The 23,219-nt window shown below is 35.9% G+C and overlaps 1 protein-coding gene across 1 annotated transcript; it reads right to left on the reverse strand.

Moving 5' to 3' along the window:
• Nucleotides 1–4,526: 4,526 nt before the first annotated feature.
• LOC144957735 (ataxin-7-like protein 3) lies at nt 4,527–22,720 on the reverse strand. Its single transcript, XM_078889124.1, has 12 exons — nt 22,543–22,720; nt 21,694–21,809; nt 20,940–20,956; nt 20,119–20,287; nt 18,403–18,494; nt 17,743–17,835; nt 16,679–16,837; nt 15,993–16,018; nt 15,323–15,366; nt 14,310–14,378; nt 9,671–9,786; nt 4,527–7,300 (listed from the first exon to the last, which is right to left on the reverse strand). Exons 1-12 carry the CDS (start codon nt 22,588–22,590, stop codon nt 7,062–7,064), a joined length of 1,188 nt encoding a protein of 395 aa, XP_078745250.1. The 5' UTR covers nt 22,591–22,720; the 3' UTR covers nt 4,527–7,061.
• Between the last annotated feature and the right edge of the window lie 499 nt (nt 22,721–23,219).

Raw genomic sequence — 23,219 nt, forward strand, 5'->3', positions numbered from 1 at the left:
CTGTTTTGAATTCATTATTTTATCATCATCATCACTATCATCGTCATTAATATTATTTTTATTGTGGTCTGTGACTTGAACTTGAATATCAGCTTGCAATGTTTATTTCAACACAATGAAACTAAAACCATGATACAAATTTTACATCACAGTAACAGTGTTCAATTTCAATTATTTCCTCGTTTCATTTTACAAGTTTCGCTGGATGTTGGTGAAGTTGTTGATCCTGGGTGGGGTTCCTGACCTCCCATAGTGGGCAGGGAGGTACTTACTGTGTCTTCTATCCCCCTATATCTGTTTTCCAACTTGCTTTCTGTCTTTGTCTTGGAATGAGATTATTTGGTTTTGTCCTGGCCCTGGTCGGATATCCCTGGCTGAGAGGGAAACAGTCATATGTACAGTTAGTTTTGGGAGATTATATTTTTTTCCTTGCAAATCATCTCTCTGTTATGAGCTGTATTGTGATTTATTTACGTGTTATTTATAATTTGTAAACATTTGAGTGTGTTCCTTTTAGTGGGGACCTTAGCTTGTGTCTGGATGAGACTTTTAGGTGATCTCAAACTAAGTACTTTGATAGTGTGCTCTTGGAAGCTACATCTGTTTCCTATTCGAAGCAATTCCCCTTTGTCTTACCTTTTCTTGGGTGCTTTAATTGTAACTCTAGAACTTTTTACTTTCCCATTTTCTTCCTTTTTACTGGCGCTGATATGACCTAAATGTGCTGCAAGCGCCGTAAAACCCTTTAAAACAAACAAACAAGTTGTTGATCAGGAAGGCCCTGCATTCTTTCTAGCTTGTAATTTATCCCTTTAATTTTAATTTTTTTTTTTTTTTACTTTACACTATGAGAGGGTTGGGGGGGGGGGGGGGGGGGGGGGGGGGGGGGTGATGATTTCTCTCTCTCAAGAAAAAGAAAAAAAAGATAACCAAATATTGACTGGGTGGGGTCTTTTGGCCTCCCACGGTGGGCAGGTAGGTCACTTTTGCTCTGTCTCTTATGCATTTCCTTTTCCAAGTTGCTTTCTCTCTTTATCTTGAAATGAGAATGAGATTACTTGGTTTTGCCCCAGCTCTGGCCATAGTCCTTGGCTGGGAAGGAAACAGTCACACGTATAGTATAAGTGGGAGATGATATTTTTCCCCCTTGCAAATCATCTCCCCGTTGAGTACTTATTTTGTGTTTTAAATGTATTTTAAGTGTCTTCCTCTCAGTGGGATCCAGTGCTTGTGTCTGGATGAGGCTTGTTAAGTTATCTCAAACTAAGAACTCTGATGGTATTCTCGTGGAACCTGGGTGGGGTTCCTGACCTCTCATAGTGGGCAGGGAGGTACATACTGTGTCTTCTATCCCCTATGTCTGTTTTCCAACATGCTTATTGTCTTTGTCTTGGAATGAGATTACTTGGTTTTGTCCTGGCTGAGAGGGAAACAGTCAAATGTATAGTTAGTTTTGGGAGATGATATTTTTTTAAATTGTAGATTATCTCTGTTATGCACTGTATTATGTTTTGTTTATGTATTATATATGCGTTGTCAACATTTTAGTGTATTCCTTTTAGTGGGGGCCTGTGCCTGTGTCTGGATGAGACTTTTAGGGGATCCTTTGTCTGCCTTATTCTTGGATGCTTTAATTGTAATTCTATAACTTTTTACTTTCCCATTTTATTCCTTTTCACTGGCGCTGATATGACCTTAATGTGTTGCAAGCACCGTAAAACCCTTAAAAACAAAAACAAACATTCTCGTGGAATCTATTTTTGTTTCCTATTTGAACCAGTCCCCTTTGTCTTTCTTTTTCATTGCAGTATTGCAGGGCAATTTTAATTGTAAATCTAGAATCTCATTTTCTTCCTTTTAGCTGGTGCACATATGACCTTAATGAATGTGTCGCTAGCGCCATAAAACCGTTAAAAATAACGTTAACCATTAAATGAACTAGTCCATAGAGGCTAAGTTTCTTGCTCAAGCACAAAATGAGACACGGTTAGCTGGGCTTAACCCAGGGCCATCTGATGGTCAGTGCAGTGCCTTATCCAGCCACTGTCTCACCTGTATCCAATTAGCCATGCTGCACATCTGCTCGATTTTCTCTTCTTGATCTGAAATGATTTTGCCTATGTTCTGGTTGAAGTCGGTTGCCTGGAGGGTGACAGTCTATGTTAGTTCCTTGAGATACAGTGCTAAATATTTTGCTTTTTTATAATAAACCTGCAGGCGAAGAGAACATAACTACGCCCCCTTTGACTTTGACTGTCCGAGCGAACCACATAGGTATTACTCTTTAGACCTGTAAATTCTCAGTCAATTAACTGAAATCAGTCAATTTGTCAAATTCAAATATTTAAAAAAAGGAAAGAAAGGAATAAATAAATAAAGAAAGAAAGAATTCACAAATCGTAGTCCATGACCGTAAAGTAATTAGGAGTGTTCCGCAGCGCTACGCATAGCTCATGGGGACCGTTTATATTATCGATGTATATATTGCCAAGACTAAGCGACGCTTTTTATAAAAGACGTGTCTGAACACTTCCCTGGGTATTTTCACACATCCTTTGTTAAATTATTTTTTCACTTTCCAAACCCGTCGTGATCCCAACTGTAGCCAATTTTAACAGCCACCGAGTGATAAATTTCACTGTTTCATCTAAGCCAAAATTGACCACATTTACCTGGCGAGTCTCAATACTATGATAAAGTAAATTGCGAATGCCGTAAGTCCGTTATGTAGACACCTTCAAATCGGAAGTTAGGATAGATTGCTACAAGCACATTTCGATTGCCTCACGTTGTAAACAAACTGGTTGACCGTTTCTTCACTGATTGAGTACCTGATTATAAGGAACAATGGTAAGTAGCTTAATTAATTCCCGTGCAAATCAGGACGTTTTCTGCCATTGTTTTGCTCAAGCCCAAGCGAGCTTGCTGTTTTGTGGCGATTTACCTTCATTTCGATTCTTTGAATTTTTCCGCTACGCCTGCCGAAGTTTCTTCTTGATAATTCACTTCTACTTAATAATTCAGTGTATTGGCCTGAAGTCATATTTATTTAAGTTTTTTTTCTTCTGTCATTTACTGATTGAAAATCAAGTTTGCTCATTGCTACATTATTCTAATGTTCTCACAATGGCTGAGCTGTTCGTGGATCGCAGTTCAGACTTGTCGAGCATCTATAAAGATGTGAGGAATAAATTCACTTGGTCATGGCACTAGAAGTTAAAGATGATAATGGTGATTATTTTTCTATGTCAAAAAAATTCCAGAGGCAGGAATATGAATTTGATGAAGTCATCTTTACCTATATGAATGACATGCTTATTTAGCATTCCTTCTACATCAAATTATGGCAGTCATACTTCCAGTAAGAAATAACACCCACTATTTTAATATATTTTATTTATCACTCAGCTCTCCAATGATGCCCTTATTTTTTAAAAAATAATTGAATCTTCAGTTTGTCGAAGGGTTTCAGTCAATTTTTATAGAGCTCATTTACAGGTCTATTTGAAGGCTTGTGCTTAGATAAAACATTCACTAGCTCGATGCCAGTAAACGGGATGATGATTGGGGAAAAGTTTCAAATCTGAAGATAAAAGCACCAAAGAAATGTCAAAGGGAATTAGTTCAAATAGGGAACAGGGGTTCTCATAACCTGTGCCTATTTTGACATTACCTTAAAGGAGGGGCGAAGTGGTTAAGGCATTGCACTCTGATCCGAAAGGTCCCAGATTCGAGCTCTGCTTCAGCACTTCAGGCTGCTATGAAAGACGCACTCAAATGTTTATAAAGTTAAAGGCCTAATGTATTAAAAACTAAAAACTAGTCCACAACATAGAGATGATTTACAAAGAGAAAAGTATCGTCTCTCAAAACAAGGAACCATACGTTTCCCTCTCAATAACTTAAGGAACCCGGCCCGGAAAAAAAAAAAGCAATTTCAATTCAGAACAAAACACAGAGAGCAACACAGATAGGGAACACAGATAAAGAGGGATAAAAGAAAACACAACAAAGTGACCTCTCCACCCACCATGGAGGTAAGACGACCCCCACCCAGACCTTCTTTTGGGTATGACCCTTTACACACATAAACCTACTTAACTCAGCAATAAACATATTCCTGAAACAGGTATTGATGGGTATTATACGAGTGCCAGTATGAAATGAGGTATACCTTTACAGGTGGCATGCATTGTACGTAAAACAATACTGCAGCACATATTTCAGTCCGTGGAAAAGGCTCTTCACTCACATTCTCTCACCAAACTCATGGAGCCGGAGTTTATCCTGGTTTCTATAGCGTGAAAAGGACAATAGCAATTGCATTCTACCCTTTGGATAGGATGCTAGTCTATCCAAAAGTACTTTCCACCAGATCTAACAGACCCAGCTACCTAATGACTGCTGTAAAATGAGTACCTGGCCATTAATACTATTTTGAGAAAATGTCACATAAATAAGTGCACAGCAAGTTAAGTTTACAATGTTCGAATCTTAAAGAAATACAAATGAATAATATAAAACGATTTTTTTGTTCAAATTGTTTTATTTTTATAAGTTGAAAATCATACAACGATATAACAAATTTTGATTGGTCAGTTTTTGTCCAAGTATTTTAATGATGCTTCAGGGGTGACAATGACAGGTCACAAAAAAGGCGGAAATTTTTCAGCACGTACATCAAGATCCATAGGTACATGATGTGGTGGTGGTTGTAATAGTGGTGGTGGTAGGTATGATGATATGGTGGTTGTAGTAGTAGTAGTGCTGGTAGGGACGATGATGTAGTGGTGATTGTAGAAGTAGTGCTGGTAGAGACGATGATGTAGTGGTGGTTGTAGAAGTTGTAGTAAGGATGATGATGTGGTGGTGGTTGTATTTGTAGTAATTGTGATGGTAGTTGTAGTAGTTCTGGTGGTAGGGATGATGATATGGGGGTGGTTGTAGTAGTGGATGCAGTAGGGATGATGATGAAGTGGTGGTTGTAGTAGTAGTGGTGGTAGGGATGATGTGGTGGTAGTTGTAGTAGTAGTGGTGGGAATATGATGTGATGGTAGTTGTAGTAGTGGTAGGGATGATGAAGTGGTGGTGGTAGTAATAGTGGTCTTAGGAGTTGGTTGTGGTGGTAGATGTAGTAGTAGTGGTGGTGGTTATAGTATAGTGGTGGTGGTTATAGTAGTAGTGGTGGTAGGGATGATGATGCGTTGTGGTAGGGATGATGATGTGTTGGTGGTAGTAGTAGTAGTGGTGGTAGGGATGTTGATGTGGTGGTGGTTGTAGTAGTAGTGACAGTTGGGATGATGATGTGGTGGTGGTTGTAGTTGTAGTAGTGAATGGTGATATTGTGGAGGTTGTAATAGTAGTGGTGGTAGTGGTAGGGATGTTGATGTAGTGGTTGTGGTGAGCAGTTTTTATTCAATTTTAAAAAATTGAAAAAGGAGGAATTGTAATGGGGATGGGCGGAGATAAACTACCATCTAGGCGGAAATCCACCTTTTGGCGGAAGGTTCTCACCCTGGGGTACTTACAATAGGTACTTATAAATCATTGTCTATCTTAATTTTAAGTCATAAACTTGCCCAAAACATTTCTCGAATTTAGTTTCTGAAATGTTAGCTTAGCAAGTCTGCTACAGTCTCATCATCCACGTTGTGTCAATTTTGCTAGAATGAGATTGACCTCTGCACGTGTTTTGCTATGTTTGTGACTCAACGCTACAGAGTCATCGTTTTGTAACAATATCAAGCAATGCTAAGTGTCATCAATGACTGGATGGAAAACGAGGATTAAAAAAAAAATAAATCTGGCCTTAGACACTTTAACTCACTCAACCCTAACACCGACTATATCCATAGTATACCCGGGGTTACTTTTACCCCATGCCTATTTATTACATTTTTTAAAAGACAAATTATAGGCGTAGTATCAAAGCTAATGTTTTTAGTTTTACATGTTAATGGTAGTTGAATAAAACTATCTATGTCTATGTACATGCTCATTTTTAATACATTTTTTCCAATTTTGAAAAGTAGCAAAATTCTCTAGGATTGAGTGAATTAACTCACTAAACTTAGGTGTGTGGATGAGTACTTGACAGTAAAACAATAATACTCCAGCAAGGACTCCAAATAATCATTCACAAAGAGCAAGAGATTTTTTTCAAACAGCAAAAAAAAAAAAAAAAAATAGTGAGATATACCTTTTCTAACAGAAAAAACAAAAATAAAACCAAAACAAAAACAAAAAAACATGACACACCTTTACAACTTACATCCCTCATGATTCCCATCATGACCTAGGCAATATAAATTCAGTTCCTACCAACTCCAAGAGAAACAGACAGAGAGAGAGAGAGAGAGAGAGAGAGATCTCCATACAATGGAAGGGAATTAAAAAACATTTTATCTAAGGCAGACCTGCCCACCACTACAAAAATTCCGTATAACTACGAATTTTCAAACTCCAATCTGAGAACCTTTTATAGAATTTAAATTCAATAAAAAAAAATTGAAAAATGAAGTTTTGGTGCCAGAGCTAGCATATAAAGGAGTTAAAAGCGTAATTTTCACTTATTAAGGACAAGTTGGTGAATTTTAACTCACTCAACCCTAACTCTCTACTTACGCGCTGTCCACTCTCACGAGTTAAATTGGTCTGACTCGAGTACAAATCATGTAGAAATTGATAACAGTAGCATTGGAAATATGCATATAATTTATAACTCGGAGAATCAAGAAAAGGAAAAAATGATGGGGTGAAAGTAATACCATGATTGTCGGTGTTAGGGCTGAATGAGTTAAAGACAGCTATATTGTCTACTGTGTTATTTATTACGATTGAAAACCACGAATTTTTTCCTATCTTCAAGTAGGCAGGTCTGTCTATGGAGATGAAATCGAGACCATACCAGCACTGCCGTGTTATTGAAGAACACAGTATGTGTTATTTGGGTGACATTGCATATACTGTGTTTACAAAAACAACGGCAGAGCAGCAGCCAACACCAAATCAAATCACCTGCCATTTGGTTATAGGACAGTAAACAATATCTGTACACGATATCAATGTATATCAAACAAGCTGACTGTTGAAATGCTTTCTTTACTGACACTATGGCTAATACTACTGCTATTGTTATTATGACTACTACTACTACTATTATTATTATTACTACTACTACTATTATTGGAAACACTAGTTTTGGTGGACTTTGACTTTTTACTCTTGCTGGACTTGCTGCCATTCGATGATTTTGTGCTTGTGGCTGTTGTTCGTTGCTGCTTCAGTGAGCTGGTGGTACCTGGTGGAAATCATCAGAGTAAATAGATGATAATCATATATGGCAGAGGAAATTGGGCTGGTTAGGGCATATCTTTAGAAAACCAGCATCCAGCATCATCAGATGACAGGCACTCCTAGGAAGCCCTCGGAGAAAGTGAAAGAGAGGATAAGGGCAAGTAACAGCAATGGCAATAACAATAAGTGAACTCTTTATTGTTGTTTTTGTTATTATTTTATTATTATTATTATTATCATCATCGTTGTAAAAGAGTTTTTAAAAAGTATCTTCAGAGCCATTGGGCCCATGGAGCCGGAGTTTATCCCAATTTCTACAGCATGAAACAGACAATAGAAATTGCTTGCTATCCTTTGGATAGAATGCTAGTCTATCACAAGGTACTTTCCACTAGATCTAACAGACCCAGCTACCCAATCACTGCTGGGTGGACAGGGGGTCAGAAAAAAATCTCGACTGCACCCAGGATAGATCTGTCCCTTTGCTTGTGAAGCGAGTGTTCTACCAACTGAGCTATCAGGACCCCCCCATCATTGCAAAAGCACAATAATAATCTTTAATAAAAATTTTTTATTCTCTATTGTCTTCTGGCACTTTTCTACTCACTTCATATCTTGTTGTTACCAACATAAGTGCCTGCTCCACTCACTTTTCTGAATTAAAAATTCACCCCATACACCGGAGCATACTCAATGTCTCAATCGTTTCTATGTTATATGTTTGTGATGAGAATATTGGCTATTAAGCTTAACTGCTGGTCAAAATTACTTCGCGATGGTGGTGAACGAATCGGCGATCTCAAGAAGTGGGTGAGAGAGGGATCTAGAAATGACTTTGGGTTTGAAACGAATATTTTTGTGTTCGTGGATAGCTCACACGGTAGAGCCACGCTCTCACCTGCCAGGCGGAGTTGTCGTACCAATAAGGTCGCAGGTTCAAACCCCACCACCGCCGCGAAAAAATTTTTTATTCTCTATTGTCTTCTGGCACTTTTCTACTCACTTCATATCTTGTTGTTACCAACATAAGTGCCTGCTCCACTCACTTTTCTGAATTAAAAATTCACCCCATACACCGGAGCATACTCAATGTCTCAATCGTTTCTATGTTATATGTTTGTGATGAGAATATTGGCTATTAAGCTTAACTGCTGGTCAAAATTACTTCGCGATGGTGGTGAACGAATCGGCGATCTCAAGAAGTGGGTGAGAGAGGGATCTAGAAATGACTTTGGGTTTGAAACGAATATTTTTGTGTTCGTGGATAGCTCACACGGTAGAGCCACGCTCTCACCTGCCAGGCGGAGTTGTCGTACCAATAAGGTCGCAGGTTCAAACCCCACCACCGCCGCGAAAAAATTTTTTATTCTCTATTGTCTTCTGGCACTTTTCTACTCACTTCATATCTTGTTGTTACCAACATAAGTGCCTGCTCCACTCACTTTTCTGAATTAAAAATTCACCCATACACCGGAGCATACTCAATGTCTCAATCGTTTCTATGTTATATGTTTGTGATGAGAATATTGGCTATTAAGCTTAACTGCTGGTCAAAATTACTTCGCGATGGTGGTGAACGAATCGGCGATCTCAAGAAGTGGGTGAGAGAGGGATCTAGAAATGACTTTGGGTTTGAAACGAATATTTTTGTGTTCGTGGATAGCTCACACGGTAGAGCCACGCTCTCACCTGCCAGGCGGAGTTGTCGTACCAATAAGGTCGCAGGTTCAAACCCCACCACCGCCGCGAAAAAATTTTTTATTCTCTATTGTCTTCTGGCACTTTTCTACTCACTTCATATCTTGTTGTTACCAACATAAGTGCCTGCTCCACTCACTTTTCTGAATTAAAAATTCACCCCATACACCGGAGCATACTCAATGTCTCAATCGTTTCTATGTTATATGTTTGTGATGAGAATATTGGCTATTAAGCTTAACTGCTGGTCAAAATTACTTCGCGATGGTGGTGAACGAATCGGCGATCTCAAGAAGTGGGTGAGAGAGGGATCTAGAAATGACTTTGGGTTTGAAACGAATATTTTTGTGTTCGTGGATAGCTCACACGGTAGAGCCACGCTCTCACCTGCCAGGCGGAGTTGTCGTACCAATAAGGTCGCAGGTTCAAACCCCACCACCGCCGCGAAAAAATTTTTTATTCTCTATTGTCTTCTGGCACTTTTCTACTCACTTCATATCTTGTTGTTAATAATAATTTTTAGTTTTTCCTGATTCAAAGTTATTCTTTTTCTGTTTTTAACTCTTTGAGTGCTGAGGTAGAAAGTTGGATTGGATTACCATTGGCCAGTAAAATAGACTCTGCTCTGGCCGCACAGTGCATATCGAAAATGGCCATAAATGCCAGATTATCTTACTGTTACTAGATGAGTTGGATGAAGCTTCCCACTGCAAGGATTCCCTCAAAGATTGAGATTCTGCGTCATCATAGGTGTCAATGTCGATGTGAATATCCTCTAGATCATGGGTACGGCTGGCAATATGGGGAAGAGAGAAAGACATTGTTGAAAATCAACACGAATACATTTGCATATAATAAATGTTCATTCCTTTATACAGTAGAACTCGGAAATAGCGAGTTCGACGGGTCCAATCCTGATTACTCGCTATTTCCGAGTTCTCGCTATTCCCGAGTTGCCAGGAAAGGTCACTCGGCCGTACAAAAATATGGAAAGACAGTGTGTGTGTGTGTGTTTGTTTGTTTGTGCATGTGTGCCGGGCGTGCGTGCAAATGACTGTGTGTGGATAATGTGGGGTGAGGGCGGGGTTGAACGGCCTTCGTTAACTACGTAATGATGGCCACAGGTTGAAGTTGATCCACCCCTTCCATTTCCATCAAGATTTGGTGTATGTGTGTGTGTGTGTGTGTGCGAGTGTGTGTGTGTGCGAGTGTTTGTATGCACTAGGCATGTTTGATGAGGTAAGCAAGCGCAATACTCAATCACTGACCCACTGAAATTTATGATGGTTCCACGCTCCCCTCTCTCGTTTATCGTGTCGTTCGTTAACGAATGTGACTCGCTGACCACCGATGCTGCGAAGGGAGGCATGTTGACATTCATGTTGGCTGCCAGTGCTTACCTCGCGCACAAACACACACACCCAACCCCCACCCGAATTTGTTTCGCCTACTATGTACTTTCGACTAGGCAACTAGGTATGTAATATTACTCGTAACGAAAAATAAGAAAAGAAAAGAAGCTAGGCTAAAAATATTTAAATCGCCCTTGTCTGTTGTTTTGCTTTACTTCGTTCGAAGTCCTAGGCTGGGGCAGGAAATGCTCGTTATTTCCGAGTTGACCTCTTTTCATACTCGCTACTTGCATGCTAATTTTATTGACTCAAATAAGAGAAAAAAACGGCGATTTAGATTGTACTCGCTATTTCCGAGTTCTCGCTATTTCCGAGTACGTTACTTTCATGTTCTACTGTATGAAGAAAATAGAAATGAATAAGCAATAATGCTTACCCATTTCACAGGTATTTTAACTGGTTATTTTTTTTTTTTTTTCTAACCATGTGAGATGGCTGGGTGGTCAAGGCATTACACTCTAACCTGAAAGATTCAAGGCTTGAGCCCCGCTTTAACACTTTCTTTTCCTTGGGCAAGTTTATTAACCCCAAATTTGCTCACTTTGGACAACACGGGCAATCCCTCTTGACATCAGGCATTTGCTTGATGGATTAATAATAATAATAATAAATGGCATTTATATAGCGCTTTACCCCGTTGTCACAGGCTCTAAGCGCTTTACAGTGATATAAAACAAAACATATTACAGTGAGACAAGTGTGAAGGAAACGTGATACGAATTCAATTTAACAACAACAAAATATGAAAATAATATTGCAACATTATGACGTAAAAAGATAAAACTTTAAGCGAGATTTGAACGTTGTCAACGAATCCGAGCATCTCACGTGTGACGGGAGAGAGTTCCAAAAATGGGGGGCCGAAAATTGAAAAGACTGTTCACCTATTTTACGCAATGGCTTAGGTTTGACAAGGATTGATTGGTCATTGCTTGACCTCAAGTTTCTATTGGGGACATATATGTTTAGAAGGTCTTTAATATAGGAGGGACTGTTCGTGCTCAGGGATTTGTAGACAACAGTACAAATCTTATAGGCAACTCTTTTTTCAACAGGAAGCCAATGTAACTCACGGAGAAGAAGAGTTGCTGACGGGTATTTTTTGTTATTGCGTACAATGAGCCTGGCTGCGTTATTTTGAGCAACCTGAAGTTTGCTAATTTTGTCTTTAGTTAAATTCGCCCAAAGGGAGTTACAATAGTCCAATTTAGATAAAACCAAGGAATTAATTAAAAGTTCTGTTATATGCTTCGGTATTAAATTACGAATTTTGCTTATTTTTTTCATTTCTATGTACATAGATTGTATGGTGTTATTCACGTGGCTTGTCATGGAAAGATCTTTATCAATGATGACGCCAAGGTTTTTTGCTTTATTTGAAAATTCTATTGTGCTATTTCCGAGAGTAATTAGTGATTTATTTGCCTGTTTAAGGATACTCGGTCTTCCACACATTAAAATCTCAGTTTTACTATCATTTAATTTTAACTTATTGTGGTACATCCAAGATTTAATCTCATTAAAACAGCTCGTAATTCGTTGTATTAAGAACTGTAAATTACTAAGGGGTGCTGAATCATATATTTGCGTATCATCTGCATAAAAATGATAACTCAGATTGAATCTGGATATCACACTAGAAAGGGGCTGCATATATACAGTAAAAAGGACAGGGCCAAGAACAGAGCCTTGTGGCACTCCAAAATTTAGTAAAACTTGTTCTGACTGAACACCATTCACCACGACAGTCTGCCATCGATCCTGTAAATATGATGTAAACCATTTAAGGGCAATTCCTTTTATGCCGAACGTATTTTCTAGTCTTCTTAACAAAATGTCATGGTCAATGGTGTCAAAGGCAGCTGAAAGATCTAAAAGGCATAATACATTGATATTGTTAGCATCAGCATTACATAACAAGTCATTAAAGATTTTAAGAAGCGCCGTTTCAGTACTGTGTTGATGTTTGTAGGCTGACTGAAAGGGTTGTTCCAAACTGTTGTTCTTAAGATGAGATGTTAATTGTGTAAGAACTACCTTCTCCAAAAGTTTTGACAAAAAAGGTAAATTTGATACAGGACGATAATTGTTTAATATATTGTGGTCTAGTGATGGTTTCTTCAGAAGTGGTTTGACGAGGGCACTGTTAAAGCACGATGGAACTTCGCCAGTCAGTATGGATGTATTTATGATTGATGTAATGGATGGTAATAATGTATCGATGGAGCTGGCCAAAAGCTGTGCTGGTAAGGGATCAAGGTCGCAGGATTTAATGGGGGCTTTTTTTATCAACTCGTTTATGAAACTAGGTGAAACTGGTTGGAACTTGTCTAAAGGGGTACCACAGAATGTATTTGTATCTATAAATGGTTCATGCCGATCTAGTTCTGAACGAATGTTATGGATTTTGTCTTTTAAAAAGTTGACAAATGTGTCTGGCAAGTCTCTTTGATTGGTTGTAGATGGTAATGAAGTGCATCTTTCACGTCCAAGTAGATCATTGCAGATGTTAAATAATTGTTTACAAGATTTAGAAGTTTCAAATTTTGAAAGAAAATACGTGGTCTTTGCCTTTTTTATTGTTGTCTTCCAGGCACGAAATGCGCTCTTGAATATTTCACGATGAATCATGAGGCCTGATGTTTTCAGCAGTCTTTCTGCTCTCCGACACTTCGTTTTAGCTTCTTTAACGTCCGACGTATACCACGGAGCATACTTGCGGTTGGTGACGGTCCTTGTTTGGAATGGCGCATGTTTGTCAAGCGTTTCAATGAGACAACTATTCCACTGGTCTGGAGAAATAATTGAATTTTTAGTAAGTTTTGTTTCTAAATCGCCTCTGAAATTGTCCAAATTAATGCCTTTAATGTTTCTGGTTGATGTGGTGGTGGTTTCTTGGCATGGTTTTGAAACGTCAAGATTGAAAGAAATGAGGGAGTGGTCCGAAAAGGGGAGATAATCGACGGTGGCGTTGGTTTTTTGGAACTCTGAATTTTCTACAATTACCCAATCTAAAATATGACCAGCAGAGTGGGTTGGCGTTGTTACGATCTGGCACATGTTGTTCTCTGATAATGACTCGTGCAATTTGGCGGTGTCTGTGACGTTGTCGAAGTGAAAATTAAAGTCGCCGAGTATAATTGAATGGCCAGGACGCGTGTGTTGCAAAGTTAGCATCTCGTTGATTTCCTTCCTAACATCAGGTAATTTTATTTTGTTTTTCTTGTTTGCTGGCGGTCGGTAGATGCAGTTGAAGTTGTATCTTGTATTCTGGAGGGATAATCTAAGATCAATGGCCTCCATTGTTTTGCAGCGCATTTCGATGATTTCCACATGTTTACATAATTTTGTTTTATAAAATACGCCAATGCCACCCCCTCGCTGATCTTTCCTTGGATACGATCTAAATTGGTACCCAGGGGGTGTCATAGCTTTTTCAACTGGGTCGTCTCCAGACTGTGAGAGCCATGTCTCTACTATAAATAGAATATCAAAGTTCTCCGTTAATAAATCGTTTAATTCTTCTGTTTTGTTACGGCAGGACTGTGCATTCAGAAGACCAATAACAATGTTATTGTTGTCGTTTGTGAAACTGTTTGATTATCTAAATATTCCTTCATAGAATGCCAAGGTGATCACTCACTCACTCAATCCTCTCCGGGCCTGCTGGCACTTGAGGCAATGCAAGGGATCTCCACCTGGTCCTGTCAGCAGCTAAATGCCAAGGTGATGGCATCAAACAATGCCATGCGGTAGGGCGTAATTTAAAAAAAAAAAAATTTCTATAAATTTTATGAACAAAATTTCGGAAGATTACCAAGAAATCATTATTGCCCATTACATTGACCCTTTCAAAATCTCAGATTTTTTGTTTTTGAATTCTAACCCTATCTTATTTCTTACTTGTGTCGTAATAGGTAGTGTCGTACTTGTCGCCGCTGTTCGTCAGTGTGTTGGGCACATTTTGTGGACCTGAAATAGACCAGTATAGTTGAGTAAATATACCGGATTCTAGAGGCTCAGCTGTATGGTTCAATTAAGACATGAATCAAAAGGTCTTATGTTTAAACCCAGACTAAGGCACAAACAGATGACGTTTTTTTTATTGGTTTTTGGGGTTGTCTTTTTTAATTTTGTTCCCATCCAAAACTTGGTAAAATGAAATTAGCCACTCATTTGATCCTATGTCCTTAGATACTCTTCAATTCGTACATAAATAATGAACTATTTTTATGTGCGGCTATGTGGTCTTTTGGTATGACACTCGCCTTCGGATCTGAAGGTCCTGGGTTCAAGGCCTGCTCTGAGTAGCACATAATTGAGTCCTTGGAAAAGGCTCTTTACTTACATTCTCTCACAGTACTCAGGGGCAAAATGAGTACCTGGTGGATAACAGCATTGTCTCTATTGAAAATTTTAAAATGTAATATCGCCTAACAGGTGTTATGTCTCATCCTATATGTTAAGTATTGCTATTGGCTAGAGACCTCTTGCAAAGTGCTTTGAGCATGTTTAGAGGATATTGCGATATATAAAAACTCAAGTTTTTGTTTTGTTTTGTTTTTCTCCTTAAATCCTTGTACCTGTTCCATCCTTATCAATACATGAACTAATTTTCAAAGTCACAAAAGGCTTGTTTTATAAAAGTCAGAATAATACATTGATGCTATGTGGTTAAGTAAAATACTCACAACATCCACCAGCCAGATATAACATCAACAACAACAACAACAAAAAATATGTGTAACCTCAAACGCTTGTAGTCTGATTGATAGAATTTAGTGAGAACTAATCATAAAAATGACTGTTTAAGAACAATGTGATGTCAATTTCATTCCATCTATTGGACAGGGAAACTAACCCTGAAGGTAATCCAAGAAAGAAACCTGCAACCAAACGTTTTGCCAATCACTCACCTTGTACACATTTTCTTGGTTATCTCAGAGATAACACCACATTTCTGAAGGGGAAAAAAAAAGAGATATTGATAAAAAAAAAAAAAATATGTAAAAAAGACATGATCATTCAGGACTGAACACAAAAGGCGCTTCCACATATGAGGAATAAGTAAAATGACAAGTGTACAAGTTTCCGAAACAATCTAATTCATTCTCTTTAATTCATTCTAATTAGGAAAAATAATCAGGGTCACATTTTGCTGTCTTTAAAAATAATAATAACAATAATAATAAGAATAATACGGTAATTATAATAATAATAATAATAATAATAATAATAATAATAATACAGTAATAATAGTAATTATTATAAGAATAATAATAATAATACAGTAATAATAGTAATTATTATAAGAATAAGAATAATAAAACAAATAGCAAAGTCTTAAAATAAATAAGCAAAATAATATGCAATTATTTTTTTTAAAGAATATAAAGGAAATTTTTTTTTTTTAAAGACACCTCATTTTGACTTCAAACTTCATTTTAAAAAACAAGCTGATATAAAAATGGCAGAATAAAAACTATCAAAATATACTATTCATTTCATTTTCCATTTTGTCCAATCTCTATCTTAAGAGCTTGAGAATGGGAGCAATGCAATGTAAATAACTCAGTTTATACTCACTGTGAGCAGCAACGCTTTCCTCTCCTCTGAAATCGAACCAAAAAAAAAAATATATATATATATTATTCTATTAAATATGATTTTGTGTGTATATTGTATAGCATAATGCATAATATGTAATCACAGATCTCAATATACACATTTAGAAAAATGTAAAAACAACAAAAAAATAAGAAGAAATCTCATGATCACAAGTGATTTGTATGTCTTGAACGTCACAATATCTGATCGTGACAGTGTCTCTGCATATGCCAAGACCTTTAACCTGTATTATGTGACACGATTTAAATACAAAGTAAAATAAGTTCCTTTTATGGTGGTGAGGAAGCTATTCAGTAATAATTTATTACTCTGCCATACTCGAATAAAAGTAATTTTTTAAAATTAATCTGGCCATAAAATCTCCAATGATTTAAAATATCAGTTGATTAAAATGAGCCTCGAAATATCAAAATTTCTAAAACCTGAGAATTCTTAAAAGTGTATGAAATAAATATTAAATTCCATTTATGGCCTGATGGCGGAATAAGTGAAGCACTGTAAAGCTCATTGAACACGGTAAAACTTTGAAGACACATTCTACACTTATCTATATTGAAAATGGCATGAAATAAAACCAAAATGGAACACTGGCAACATAACAACAAAAGCTATTCTAACATTCCATCAGAAATGTGATTTCTTACCCAGAGTCATAGTCTCATAATTTGGAACATGTTCTTGGATGTCAGTATAGTCCATCCCACCCAAATCTGTAGTTGTGGGAAATGTGGTACCAGCAGTTGTGACAGCAGCAGATGCAGGAGTCGCAGTAGTAGCCGCAGTAGTTGTGTGATGATCACCACCTGATAAAAATAAGAAAAATAGCAAGGATTTTTTTTCATTGTACAGTTTTATGGTCTTGTGCTTTGACATTCACTTTCAGACCGGTAGGTAAATGGTTCAAGCTCACTATAGGCAGTGCAAAGTTGAGTCCTTGGAAAAGACTCCAAACTCACATTGTCTCACCGTACTCAGGTGAAAATTGAGTATCTGGACAGCGAAGGTAATGTAAAAAAAAAAAAATATCATACTAACGGCATCACGTTTAGTCTTACATCTTAAATACTGTAAAGTGCTTTGAATGCATTTAGTGGATATTGCACTGTATAAAAGGTTTTCGGGGTTTTTTTTTGGATAACTTCCATGCATTTTTAATTTTAAATGTTTAAGAAACATCAGCTCATCAAGACCAACCTTTCCTTTTCATTTCTTCTAGATGAATATATCTTTTAGGGTCGTTATTATTCAAAAAGATGTTTAAATCAAACTGCAAAAGGGGATCTAGAGATATTATTTCGTAGAGCACTAGACTTACAAGCAAAGAAACTAATTTTGAATACACAGTTAGAGTCTGGATTATTCTTTATTTTTAACTAAGAAATTAAACTGACAGAAATCAAGATAAACTCTTTGCATGCATAATTAATTATTAATATTACTATTATTATTATCATTATTATTATTATTATCATTATTATTATTATTATTATTATTATTATTATTATTATTATTATTATTATTATTATTATTATTATCATTATTGTTATGCATTATTATATCATTATTGTTATCATTATTATTATTATCATTATCATTATTATTATTATTATCATTATTATTATTATTATTATTATTATTATTATTATTATTATTATTATTATCATCATTATTATTATTATTAAATGGATATGACATAAATTCAAAATACCATTTCTCAGCTTTCTAAAATTATTATTCCTCAACTTGGCCAAGCGTCGATTCCTGGGAGAGTTGGACATCTTATCTTTCTTGAGCTTCCGAACTAAAAAATGAAGAAAAGAAGTGAAACATTCTTAGGATCATTGGGTTATAACGTTTTGTTCCAGATACAGTCCTAGCCATGAGAAAAAATGGCCACTTTATACAACAGAAAAAAAAAAAAAGTAAACAAACAATTGGTTGCCCAGGAGACAGGGTGTCTTGTACAATTGGTCATACAGAAAAGTTCAGGTTTAATTATAGAATACAAGAGAGCTAAAGATAGGAGTATTCTTATAATTATGTAGACATGAAAACCTCAAGAAAATGAAAAGAGAATGTAAATAAAAGACACAAAATATATAATAATATATTTTTAATAAGTCGATTCAAATTCTTAAAATCCTGTAACCCTTTTATTGGGAGTTAGTTTGTTTTATTTTTTTTTTATGAAATACTGTACATACAGAAAATTAGCAAAACTCTTTTTTTTTTTTATGCTGGATGATTAATTACCTTGATTGTCTTATTAATTATTAAAAATCTGGAATTAATTGACACAATAGTTGAAAGGTGATTTTCGTCGAGATCATTTTATACAATGAAACAAGAATGCATCATGTCTACTCACGTCGTTTAGATTCTGGCGCATAATTCCAATCGTTATCATTCTCATCATCTTGACCACTATCATCACTCCCGTGTTTCTGGTTGTTGGCAATTCTAATATAAAAATGAAACGGAAGGCAAAACTAAATCAAAAATCAAAAAGTCAGTGGTTCATTTTTGTTTGTTTTGTTTTGGTTTGTTTTTTGTTGGTTTTTTTTTGTGTTGTCTTTTTTTTTATGGGGGGGGGGGGGGGGGGGGGGGGGGGGGGGGGGGGGGGTAAAGTTGGAGTTGACCTTCTTCTTCTTCTTTTTCTTATTGTGATGTAGAAACCTCAATGGGTCAAAATAACAATCTACATTTATAAAAGTTACGTAAAAAAGGCACACTAATCCTTAAGACATAATGTCACAATTCTAGTTAATAAATAAAAATATTATGTTTCTGTAATGCCTAGAGGAAACCGATTCAATAGACAAATAACGGATGGAAATAAAGAATGGAGATGTGTGTTAGTTCTACTCCTGGATATGATGAATCTCATTGTATGCCCTCTTGTTTGTCTTTAGTGGTTTTTAACTTCTTCTGGCGAGTTAACGAATACGCTTTTGTGATGAATCTTGTGAAAATTTGCAATTTACTTCATTTTGTTTGTTGCTTTAGGTCTCTTCCAACACAATTGAGGTTATATGAGAGACCGCTGAAACAAAAAAACAAGCAATCTAACAAAAATAGTACAAATGTAAATCAAAATCATAACCTAAAGATATCATAAGCTAAATTATAAATAACCAAGAACAAACAGGCAGAAGATTTACAGAAAAAAAAATATCCCCTGTCAAAAATACAATCACAAACCAAAGAAGCAGGATAGGCTAGTAAAGAGAAGAAGAAACGACATCACTATCGGATCGTACACCAATGCGAACATCATAGGTATATGATTCAAGGGTGATGCTCCCATCCAACCACCCGCAATTTACTTCATGGTCTGTTGTAGATTTGCAGTTTTTGTGTAAAGGAGAAATCATTAGCGATAGGTCTCGCCTCTATTTTCTTGAGTCTTCTCAAATATGTCAACATCTTTTTGAGATGCATATCCTATTACACACTTGCATAAAGTCACACAAGTGCTCAAAAGCAATAGATCTGAGTCGTTTTGGAACATCCTTTGATATTTCTATGCATGAACTCACTGGATGAGTTTGTCTTGGATGTGTCATGACTCCATTGCAGGTTGTTCGTGATTTCTACATTCAGTTATTTTGCTGAATTGACTTATTGACTTTTCTTAAGGTTAATCAAAACACTTCATGAAAAGCAAAAGTCCACATTTTAATGATTCTTACTTTGTTGTTGATGTTGCTTTATTTTTATTTTTTTTGACAAGGTGACATCATTAACAATTAATTAAGAAGAAATCACTGTTCTATTATTATAATAATAATAATAATTATTTATTATTATTATTATTATCATTTTTATCATTATTATTATCATTATAATTTACTAGTATATATAAACTTTACAACTGAGATGACAGGGTTTTATTGAGCAAAATATTTATCTAAAAAACAAATTGACAAAACAAAAGGATCAAGAAGGGAGGGAGAGAGAAAGATAGCGAGAGAGACTGAGAGAGAGGGGGGAGGATAAAAATGAGTGATAGAGAAAGAAAGAGAGAAACAGTGAAAGAAAAAATAGAGCCACAAAGAGAGATAAAGAAGGATATCCATCAAACCTGCGACTAGCTATTCTTGATGAATTCCTCCCCATGCCCATGCATTTCTCTAGGTGTGGGGCGAATCTTGAGGCAGCCAGGTGGCGCTGACAATTGGGGCAGACACACTCATAGTTTTTCTTGGACGGTACTTGACCAAGGACATCCACACCAGGTCTTTCAATGATGGCTGAAAGTAAGAATATTCATATTGTAAATAATTTTTAGAATTCTCCTTATTTTTATTATTTGTTCTCTTTTGATACATAGAAACATCACGTGTCAAGAAGTCAGATAAACAAGTAACTATCACACATCAGTTGGGAATTGGAGAACATATTTTAATTTTCAGCTCCTATTTCTTGAATTCCCTTTCCCCACAAATCAAATCTGATGACCTTTTTGTGACAAGTCTACATTCGGATTATATATATATATATCCTGATGAGAGCAACGCTCGATAACAACGTTGTAGAAGTCAAACTATCTTAATTATATTTCAAATGTTTATATATATATATATATATATATATATATATATATATATATATATATATATATATATATATATATATATATATATATATATATAAATAAATAAATAAATAAGGTCACTCATGTGTTATTTGCTGATACAATAGTTTCTATGTCCTCCATTTCGTCAGTCTGATGAAATGGAGGACATCGAAACAATTGTATCTGCAAATAAAACGTGAGTGACCTTATTTATTTATATATACACACATATTAGCATTATAGATTTGATGATTTGATTACTATTCACTGACTTCTGTGGTGTCTCAATTTATTCTTTTATAATCATGTATTTCCATTCTACATACCATATTCTGTGTCAGACCTGTTGAAAAGAGTAAATGAAAATAAAATTAAGCAAACCTTATATAACGAAGTTAATGAGTTCAATCAGTACTAAAAATATATATATATTCATTAAAGAATGCCAAGATAAAAATATTCAATGATACACACAGAGAGAACAGAAGGTTGTTATTTTTATTTTCAATTTCTTTATTGTCCATGAATTATGGTTCATAAAAGAAGATTGCTGAAGGTCCAAAGGCAAATAAGGAAGTGATGGAGGTGGCGGAAAACTCATAATTGTTTATGATGAAGATAAGAAAGAGACAGGCCTAATTCATGGGGCATAATAATGAGCAGAAAGAAAGGTTGGAAAATTTGATAGCAATGGGAAATTTGGATGAAAAAGAGCACCTGGCCGCAGTGACAAAAGATGCTTTATTAAAATGAATGATGCAGAAAATGCAGGAAAGAATAGAGCGGAGAGCCTTGATTGTCAATGCAGTAGAAGTAGGAGCGTGGCACATCATCATGATGATATTATGCATGACCAGTATTTGAACTGTTTAATAACTAACAAGATAAAAATATATCAATTTCACTTTATTATATAATCAATCCCAACTGTGAACATTTTTAATCTTTAGATAAGTTAATCTAAATGAAATGGCTGAGAGTGATGAACAATGAGGAAGTAATATGAACATGACCAGACAAATGACATTCATATTTAGAGCTCAACAAACCAGAGTATTTTCTCACTGGGTTATTACTTACGTTTCGTCCCCTCCGTCAAGGAAGAAGGAGCCAATTTTGCATGAACGATGAATCTCAAAACATAGACCAAGGGTAACCTCATCTATAATCTCTTCCATTATACTTTGCAAAGCGACCTGAAAATAGAAGTTTTTTGGGTTTTTTTTATGTTATTGATGGTGATAATGATAATGATGAGGATGATAATAGAGAAGCTGAAAATGGATATATAAGATAAAATTATGATGATGACCATTATTATCATGCTAAAGATGATGCCAAGGATGACAAAGAAGCCGAATGGGTTGAGTTTGTGATGTCTATTGTTGATGTCGACAGTGATGGTGGTTTGAAAGGTATTAAATGATTCAATCATAATAATTAAGATCGTAATTGTTGCCGTTTTATAATCAAATTCATAATTATCTTTATTATAATCGACCACTCACTAGGCTGCCGTTATTCATAAACATGTCTCTATAACTATAAACAATCAAATACCTTATTCTCAAAATATGAATAAAGACTATAAAAGGATTCGACATGGCTATGACTGTGAAGTTATCACATACTCACATATCGTTAAAATTTAACCATGTTAGAATCATTTTTTTTGCTTTTAATCAATTTAATCTTACCTACAAAGTAAAGTTACAAAGTCATTCGGTTACGATTATTACACTGTAACTGCACAGTAACAATAGCAATAACTGATTCATTTCTTAAGTCGGCAGGTGAAAATTTAAATAATAGAGAGAGGTTTTTGTTTTGCTCGCGCTGCTTGACTAACAATGAACAACACTTTCAATTTACACTACACACGGGAAAAACAAGGACAAGGAATCAAGGAATTCCAGTTGAACAACTTACGTGCATATTTGGATCAATGTCACTCGGAGATACATCTGCCTCGACCATCTTCTGTATCTCTGACCTTACCACTGTACAGCTAACAGAAAATTTTAATCAAGGAAACAAAAAGAAATATTTCACTGACTGCCGGTCGAATCCCAATGACCCACGTAATTTGCAGATGAAATGACTGAAGTGATTCAGATGGAATGAATGATCATGAGACTTCGATAAAGAGAGAACAACGATGAAAATAGTTTTAAATAGTAATCCTATGCAGAACAAAATTGTAATAAACGATCATAGAATTAAAAAATGAATTATTTTACATGCAAGTCTATGAAAATGTTGTTAAGCAATGCCATAATAAGACAATACCACACGTTAAATTTGTTAAAATTTGCATGATTTCTTCATCGTTCTTTATTTTGCTCTGCTTTTCATTCATTCGATTTTATTATTTGAGTTATTCCCCTTAGATTGTAGAAAAGATGTTTTGAAGTGGTTACTGATATGAAATGGGGATCGATCTCGACTTTTCGTGTTTATCCTGTTTGATTTCTTTGTTACTTCATTCTTTCTTCTTTTTCTTTTTTTCTTTTTTTTTTCTACTCCTTTCTTTTGTTGTTATTATTGTTGTCGTTGTTGTTATTGTTGTTGTTGCTGAAGCTGCTGCAGCCAATGTTGTTCGTTTT

This window comes from Berghia stephanieae, chromosome 12, assembly GCF_034508935.2.
Source record: "Berghia stephanieae isolate SIO BIC M18660-M18661 chromosome 12, UCSD_Bste_1.3, whole genome shotgun sequence".
Lineage (NCBI taxonomy): Eukaryota > Metazoa > Mollusca > Gastropoda > Nudibranchia > Aeolidiidae > Berghia > Berghia stephanieae.